The sequence below is a fragment of the Arvicola amphibius genome, chromosome 4, assembly GCF_903992535.2.
Source record: "Arvicola amphibius chromosome 4, mArvAmp1.2, whole genome shotgun sequence".
NCBI classification, from domain to species: domain Eukaryota; kingdom Metazoa; phylum Chordata; class Mammalia; order Rodentia; family Cricetidae; genus Arvicola; species Arvicola amphibius.
The window spans coordinates 130730816-130740266 of record NC_052050.1 but is presented as its reverse complement, the minus strand read 5'-3'; the positions used below and the strand labels follow the sequence as shown (position 1 = coordinate 130740266).

Sequence of the window (9451 nt, the reverse complement as noted above, 5' to 3'; positions counted from 1 at the left end):
AGATATTGACTTATAACTTTTGCTGTTGAGTTTCTGGTTATGGTTAAAAGGATTTTCAATTACTTTCTGATAAGCCCATTGACTGATTTTATTTTCAGTTCTTACCAGAGACACTTCTTCAGTAGATGCGAATAAACACAGAGCCCCACAACCTTATGAATGTGAAGAAAATAAGACTTCAGAGTGCCCAGGCCTCATGAGATGTCTGTATAACAAGCAACCCCTTAATGCTTAGAGATGTACATAAAAGAGCTAAGTAGAAAGCCTCAGAGTCAAAGACAATGAATGGCTTCAAGACAACAGGGCAGATGCACACATGAACTAACATTAATTGTGACAGAATGTATAAGACTTATGCATCAAATTAGACAAAATCCCAGCCTTGTCTTGGGTACGTTGGTATGAAGTCCTAACTCTCTCTCTCTCTCTGAAGAACAAGTAATGTTTGATAGCTGTTTGGAGAAGGAAAGTCAGTTTTCTTTAATGCTGTGACACTTGGTATATAGCCCACACTTCAGGGCAAACCTCACACCCAGAAGTATTTGACCAACACAAATGACATGTGGGGGGGTAGAAGGGGGAATGAAGGTTTTGGTGGTGAGGGAGATGGGGAGGATCTAGGAAAAGTTGGAGAAGGTGAGAATGTAATCTAAACACATTGTCTGAAAAAAAATTGAACAGGCTATCACCACTCCACCATTAATTAAATTAAAAATTTTAAATGAAGAAAGTGATGATAACCTCTTGGAATGTACATCATACTGATGTTATGTGCTGTTTGAACTCACGGAGAAGCTAACTCTGGAAGTAGCATTCTCTACCCCATCTCAGACTCAAGAATGTTTGTCTCAACGTGTCCTCCATGGCCCCTTATTCACAGATGGACTGGCCTCCCTCTATCTTTGACAGGAAGAGAAGAGAAGCACGAGTAGCCTCCCCTAAAAAGTTATTAAATGCTTGAGAACAACTATAAGGTAAGGCATTCCAACAGAGGTTACTGCTGTTTCTCCCGTGATATGAAAAATCCCTGAGTGGTAATGGGAAGCCCTAAGTTCATCCATGCAAAGCTCATCCATGAAGCAAAGTCTCAGTTTGGTGCCTAGCTGATGGCCTTGACTTCACAAGACATTTCTGCTGAATGGTTACCAGTGTCCAATGTGACAATGTTAGCTTTTGGCTGCATACTACTTGTTCTTATATGTAAAGCAACCTAGGTGGGGATGCTTTGCTCCAATTATGACTCCTCATCGAGAATTCTGTTCAGCTGCCTCAACAAGGCTTCTGCAGTCAGTTTCTGCTGGCTGTTTGTAAGCTCCTGAGTTGATGATGCTCACTTCTCACAGTTCAGCCTCTCTAGTCATCGCTACTGCTGTATATGGGAATCACCTGCTTTGAGGGTGTGTTTTTGATATCCATCTGCTGCTTCTTTCTACCTGATGATTTCTATTTATTCTTATACTTACTCTTTATTTAATATATTCACTCATTAAAAAGAGGAGTGTAGAGTTAGGATGGAGAGTTGGCTCATTGATTATGAGTCCTTGCTGTTCTTTTTGAGGACCCAAGTTCAGAACACCTCTCTTGGGAAGGTCACAACTGTGTGTGACACCATCTCCAGGTAACCCTTTCTGGCCTCCATGGACATATTTACACACATGCACATACATAAACATAAGTAAATATAAATAATTAAATAGGATGCAGACAAACTAATCTCTCCTTTTATCGCAACATTTCATCATGTCAAATTCTCTAGGAATACCTTTCTTGAGAAAGGTATGAAATACTTTCTTTTTTTTTTTCATTTTGGAAACCAGAACATTTATTTTATGACAGACTGAAATCCTCAAGATGAACTGGATGCTGCAACAGCTGCTCTCTTGGGTTTAGGGGTTGTCCCTTCACGGAATCCATGTCTGAATCTCCGGTAGATAATTTTGAGGTGCCTCATCCACCCAGTCCCGGTAGTGTTGCGTCTCTTAGCCTTGGCACTCCAGTTATACTTTCTCTTGCGCTTGGCAGGGTAGCCACATTTGCCACAGGTAGACTTCTGAAGGTGGTAGGCCTTAGAGCCACAGCGGCGGCACAACGTGTGCGTCTTGTTGCGACGCTTTCCGAAGGATGACGTTCCTTTCGTCATCTTGCTTCTGCCTCCGAGGCCAAAGAGACCATGAAATACTTTCTTAACTGTATTCATTGGTATTAAAACATAAAAGAAGACAGAATGGAAAGTACATATCTTCTTAATTGCTGTATGTTTAAAAATATTTATGGAGAAAATGGTCTGAAAAATTATATCACTTGCAAAGTTTCTATTGAAGTCTTTTGCTATGACTGAAAATAAAAGTAATACTAGTAAACATATTTATCCCGACATTCACTGGGATCATTCATATAATTTAAAGAAACATGGTAATTAAGAAACATATAGTAACCAATCTCCATTTTATTTCAAGCACCTGGATGGCAAGATCATGCTGTACAGATCAGTTAATGAGCCTTAAGCTTCTTGTGCTTGAAGATGCCCATGTGTCTTCTCCACAATTTGTAACTTCTAGGGTATGACCTATTTTTCTTTCACGCTAGGATAATTAGAGTGTGCGAGATACAAATGATCCTTTTCACTCTATGTGAACACTGAAGAATTAATGTTTTATCACATTTACAAGGTGCTTGGCATTTTATTCTTTCATAAGGTAGTGATTGTGGCTATAAGAGAGGGATCTAAGATTATGCTGTGTGCTTCTTCGATGTTGATACAAGTCTTCTGAAGGAAACTGGGAAATTAGGATATTACTACTCAAGTCTGGGTATCTTCGATCTCAGTGTACCAGTCATTAAGAGCAATAGTTAATAAATGGGACCTCATGAAACTAAAACCCTAGCATGGAGAGGAAATGTGGACATGAAGTCCCTCGGAGCTAAGGGACTATTGGCAGCTGACAGTTTCTGAGAGAAGGAGAATATATATATATATATATATATATATATATATATATATATATATGGGCTCATAATTTTGGAGGGTTTTTTATTGATTTTTATTGAGCTCTACATTCTTTTTCTGCTCCCCTCCTTACCTCTCCCCTCTGGTTCAACCCTCTCCCAAGATCCCCATGCTCCCAATTTACTCAAGAGATCTTGTCCTTTTCTACATCCCATGCAGATTGGATCTATGTAAGTCTCTCTTAGGGTCCTCATTGTTGTCTTAGGTTCTCTGGGATTGTGACTTGTGGGCTGGTTTTCTTTGCTTTATGTTTAGAAACCACTTATGAGTGAGTACATGTGATAATTGCCTTTCTTGTCTTCCTCTGGCCTCACAGGGCATGCATACACACGTGTTCTGGAACATAAATCTGTGTATACACCACACATACCACACATTCCATACCCATATGTACTCACGTATAGACACAGAAAATATCTTTTAGATTCTTTTATTAGATGCTGCATTTCTTCAGGATGTTAACAGAAATAGCTATAATTTCATGACAAACAATAACAAATATTTAAGGAAAACTAGCTTGAAAATGATATACTTGTTTATAGACATAGTCCTTGAGTGACCCATGTCCACTATCTTTTTAAAAAAGTACAGTTGCACACTGTAAGAGCAGGTCTAATTACCCTTGCCTAAAAGGAAAAGTCATGGTAAAATTAAGAACACAAAGACATGGATATAGGAAAGGCTATAGAAATGCCCCAGAGTGAATCAATCTATTTTAATGAGACAAACTCTTTTTTTCTTTTGCTATTAGACTAGCAAAATAATGGTCTCCAAGAGACTGGAATTTACTTAGGAATCTCAGGTTAGTAGAAGATGAAAGCTGGTTCTAGCCAGAGGAGGGACTTCTCCCCCAGAAAGGATTTCATATAGTTCTGAGAACTTGTCAGATCCCCTAGAGGGGACACAGGAGCTCACACACTGATAGAGCAATGGTAGAGGAAAACATTGTATCACTAGTTATGCTTACTGACCCATACCTCTTGCTTTCTGTTTAAACATAAACCTCAAATCAGGACCTTGAAGATGTACTTAAGAGGCAATTTTGGGATCTCTATACATTACTCGCCCTATGTTATCTACGATAAATAGATCTCCTTTCTTGGCTTTTCACAATTATTTTTATCTTAAGCAGCCTATTGAACACGGGAATCCAACACTAAATTGTTCCCAATGCCAAGGTCCCACCCTGGATTAGAGCTCCACTAGCAGTACCATGGACAGCTCTAGTTTGGGGGACACCAGCAAGGCAAAGTGCTCTAAGAAAGTCTTATAAAATATAACTGTGGCATACATACATTTAATGTACAAATGAGCCAGCAAAATTAGTATCATTACAGACGAGAGTTCTATGTAAGTCTTTATGTTTTAATTTAGCTTCTACCTTTGAAGTAAAATTGAACTCTTTGGTTCAGGAGGTTTACGAATCAATAGCACTAATAAAAATAGAAATTTTAGATCTCTTACAAATTTAGGAAGTTTGGATGTCTATAAATAGACTCATTTGCGGATGTACAGGTGGATCTCATGTGTATAATAACAAAGTGTATTTTTATTCATAGTAAATAGCTGTAGGCCAGGGTTTCCAATAGCGGAACGCAGGCTTTTCATCTGAATAGTACTGATTACAAATATCAGAAATATCAAGAGAATTTCATTGGCCATTTCATATTATGTAAAGGAGTACATTTGCTGATGTGTTTGAATGTATTAAGCTCATTTTAGCTCTGTAAACTCTTGTATGTAGTATTCAGACACACAGCCTGCACACATACTTAATCACAGATACACAAGTTATTATATGTATGAAAATAATCTTAAAATAATGGCTCATAAAATTGTCCTATGAAGGAGTTTAACATAGAATAGATACTTAAATGAACCTCGCTTAGAAAACCTCACATAGTTTTCTAAGTAGTCAGAACTAAGTAGTCCTGGTAACACCAGCAGAAAACAAAGACTTTTCTTACTAATACACAAAATCTTAATAATTCTATAAGTTATGCATATGCCACATACCATTACATTATCCAACCTCATAATGTTAAGATAGTAAATATGTTATCTATTATCAATGAGCTAATATTTTTTTAATATTTATTTATTTATTTGTTTATTATGTATATAATATTCTGTCTGTGTGTATGTCTGAAGGCCAGAAGAGGGCACCAGACCCCATTACAGATGGTTGTGAACCACCATGTGGTTGCTGGGAATTGAACTCAGGACCTTTGGAAGAGCAGGCAGTGCTCTTAACCTCTGAGCCATCTCTCCAGCCCTCAATGAGCTAATATTGAGTGACAAACTTCTTATCCTAAAAAGAAAATTAGCCCATCTCAATATACTGACAAATCATACATATATCACAGGAAATAAAACCCAGCAGTCATGTAAAATTATGTACAGATAAGTCAGGCCTAAACTTATTTATTTTTTCAAGACAGAGTTTCTCTGTGTGACAGCTCTGGCTGTTCTGGAACTTACTCTGTAGACCAGACTAGCCTCAAACTCATGGAGATCCATCGGCCCCTGCCTCCTGAGTGCTGGGATTAATGGTGTATGCCACCACTGCCTGTCCCTAAACTCAATTTTTAAACAATTTTCATTTTAAATTTGCCTAGACAGAAACAGTTTAGACATTTTATCATTATTTTAAAAAGAGCATATTTCAACAATTTAGTTACCATTTAAAAGCAAGATATTAATGTTTTATTTAGGTATAGTAACATATGCATTTGTTTCCTACTAACTTTGCATGTGGACTTCCCTAACCCAGATCCCGAATGTGACTGAAGAGTCACATTCCTCTAAATGTCATTCTGCAAAAGAAATTTAGCCGAAGAATACTTGACAAGCATGCACATTCATTATTTCCTAAGTGTCACAGCCTCAATAAAATTCTCACATTCATTATATATTAAGAAATGTTCCAGTGTATGTGTAGGGGGCTGCAGGAATGAGGGGAGGATATGAAACTGGGAGGTGAGCAGAAATGGGGTGCATAATGTGAAAATCCTGAAAATTCAGTAAAGAAATTACGTTAAATAAAAAAGAGAAAAGTTTTTACAACAAACTTATGGAAATAATCGAACTTTTAAAAAGGTTTTTTTTTTTTTTTTTTTTTTTTTTTTTTTTTTTTTTTTTTTTTTTTTTCTTGGTGTTTCAAGACAGGGTTTCTCTGTGTAGCCTCGGCTGTCCTAGAACTCATTCTGTAGACCAGGCTGGCCTTGAACTCATAGAGATCCACCTGCGTCTGCTTCCTGAGTGCTGGGATTAAAGACATGCTACCACCACCAGGCCTAAAAAGCATTTTAATGTATATTATTTAGATTATTTTTGATGAACATAAAGTTTTTTATGTTTCCATTTCAGTTATCCCCATTAAAATAGAATAAAATTTAATTTCTTTCTATAATACGTTTGTGATGATTTTTTTGTTTTTGTTTTGTTTTGTTTTGTTTTTTGAGACAGGGTTTCTCTGTGGCTGTGGAGCCTATCCTGGAACTCCATTCTGTAGACCAGGCTGGCCTCAAACTCACAGAGATCCACCTGCCTTTGCCTCCCAAGTGCTGGGATTAAAGGCATGCACCACCATCACCCAGCTTGGTGAAAATTCTTTTGAAAATTTATGTAGCCAATGCAAATTTTGTAGCTGAAGAGACCTTTGATCTTATGTCTCTAAATAATGTCTGAAGTGACTAAACTACTTTCAGTAAAGTATCTTATGTATTTATTATCTCTCTGAAAATACTTCTTTTATAAAATCAGACTCTCTCACAGCCCCTGTAACTACATTTTCATATTCCCAGCTTCAGTTTCCTGAATTCACATTTGAAAAAGCCAGGTTCAAGCCATTCCAACAGATAGGAAGTTCAGAATTACCATTTCAGGGTCTGAGGTGATGAGTGGGTACTTAAGCTTGAGGGCTTGATTGTTTTCAGATCTCCAGCACACACACAAAAGCTGACTAAACTGGCTCAACATTTTACACTCATAATTCTAGAGCTGGTGAGTGGCATGGGCTGGGGGGAGGTAGTAGTGTGTTTGGGGAAAGGTAGATTTCAGTAGCTTGCTGGCCAGTCAGTCTAACTGAGACAAGGAATTCCAAGTTCACTGAGAGACTAATCTCAAAATAAACAACAAACAAACAAATAAATAATGTGGGGACACCCAACATTGACATCTATATGTACCTTTTACAGATATGTGTACACACACACAATGTACATTTGATTAATTATTAATATTTCAATTAGGGCTAGATAAGTTAAGGTTTTTGTATATCCTGTTTTTCTTTAGTCCTAAATTCCACAATCAACTGTTAAATTCCTTCATTTTCACTACCCACTCCTTTAAAAGGAGAGAGAGGGAGGGAGGGAGGGAGGGAGGGAGGGAGGGAGGGAGGGAGGGAGAGAGAGAAAGAGAGAGAGAGAGACAGAGAGAGAGAGAGAGAGAGAGAGAGAGAGAGAGAGAGAGAGAAAGAGAGGATAATTGTTCCTCTATAGCAATATACTCCAAAAGCCATACCCCACACAGTCACGTTTTAAAACAGGTATTTTGAAAATAATAATTTTAGTATGCAATAAGGTAAAAACAAACAAGAAGAACCCAAAGAAACAAATAACCCAAGAGCATAATAGCTAGAATTCTGTTACTCAATTATTTTCATGAGCACTAGGGGCAGATTAAATTTTGCTCCATGCTGTTATAGACACAAAATCAATTATGTTAAATCATCATAAGTTTACCAAACACTAGTGAGCTATAATTCTCCATAGGGAGACTAACACGGTGAAACTGTAGCAAAGTAGGCATCCTTGAGATCTTTGGAGTATTTCTTAGCTTTGAGGGCTACGGTCCAAGAGAAATCAGTATCTCCCAGAGGCACCCTCTACCACTGGTGTCTGGGTCCTTTGCTTCGTTAAATCAAAGAACAAATACCTCAGAGAACAGGAGGGTGGCTATAGAAAGATATTATATTATAGATGGGAGGAAGAAGGCAGAGAGCGCTTCAGTGTAGCAAGAGCGGGCCCCAGAGATGGGTTATCCCTGAGGTGCTAGGCTAGGACATGGGAAGCTGAGCTGCTTACTCCAATGACCCTCCACCACCACCACCACCACACACACCACGAGGTATGCAGGTGTGCAGAACTTTTGGTCACATCCTCACCTAAGATTTTACAGGAAGTGATGCTCACCTATTGTTGTCTGGGGAGCCAGCCCCCAGCAGCACAGGGCTTTGAGAGGAATCCACAAAGTCAGTGTCAACTAGACTTTTCTATCTGAGGGGGTTTAGGGATGAAGACACTCTCACACTTTTTTGATGCCTTCCTTCTCTAGTCTCTGTTCTCTCTTCTTGTTTCTGTGTTCTTTCTTTGATCATTCGTCTGCATACTCTTTTTTCTTACAGCTTATATAATACAGCAATACAGAAATTACAATGTGGTTACATTCTGTTTTTCAAGTGAATGCTTGCAATGAATACAAAACAAGCATAAAAACAGCTTGTTTTCCATATCCCTTATACAATTAAACATTTTATGTACTGCAGGTGAAAAACAAATTGTCCCAAGAACCCACAGACATTCATACCCAAGCAACTTGTTATAGATTAACTGTGTGGGCAATCAAGGTGTTCTTGTCAGGTCTTTTACTGGCAGGCTGGATTTTGCAGTTACACAGAAAGGGCCAATTGCTTTATTACTTCTCTTGAAAGGTAAGCCTATAAGGAGTCTTAAAGGAATCACAAACCTAAACTCTTATACATGAAAAGGAATCAATCAGCTCTACTTTTTTTCAATTTATTAGATTTTTAAAAATACCAACCCAAGTTTTTACTCCCTCTTCTCCTCCCATTCCCTCCACAACCCTCCTACCCCACCCCCATCCAATCCTCAGAGAGGGTAAGACACATTGTTTTCGGGAAGGTCCAAGGCCCTCCCTACTATATCTAGGCTGAGCAAGGTATACATTCAAAGAGAATAGGATCCCCAAAAGTCAGTACATGCAGTAGGGACAAATCCTGGTACCACTGGCATTGACCCCTTAGTCTGCCCCAGCCATGCAACTGTCAACCACATTTAGAGGGACTAGTTTGGTCCTATGCTAGTTCCTTCCCAGTCCGGCTGGAGTTGGTGAGCTCCTATCATGATGGTCTTCAGAATCACCATCACCGTATGTCTCTGTACCTAGTTTTCATTGTGTAGCCATAAACTAGAAGCTTTGTAAGTTTCATCTGGCTATCTTCTTTATCTCTGAACAAAGGGAAGTAGAAAGATCAGAAAGATTATTAGAAAGGACAGCAGTGCATGTTTGAATGTACAGGAATGCTAATGGGGTAGGATCTGCAGGATTTATAGTTTTTTTTTTCCCCTTGAACATCTCAGCTCCATTCATGGAATCTGGAACACATAATGAGACTTGACTACTAATTAATTTTTGTTTGTA

The 9451-nt window shown here is 38.4% G+C and overlaps 1 protein-coding gene across 1 annotated transcript; it reads right to left on the bottom strand.

Annotated features, from left to right (window-relative positions):
* Nucleotides 1–1846: 1846 nt before the first annotated feature.
* On the bottom strand, nt 1847–2146 carry LOC119813461 (60S ribosomal protein L37-like). Its single transcript, XM_038328800.1, has one exon. It carries the CDS (start codon nt 2138–2140, stop codon nt 1847–1849), a length of 294 nt encoding a protein of 97 aa, XP_038184728.1. The 5' UTR covers nt 2141–2146.
* Between the last annotated feature and the right edge of the window lie 7305 nt (nt 2147–9451).

What these genes read in the sequence shown, in the direction of transcription:
- LOC119813461 (XM_038328800.1), bottom strand. Translation starts at nt 2,140, where the DNA reads ATGACGAAAGGAACGTCATCCTTCGGAAAGCGTCGCAACAAGACGCAC.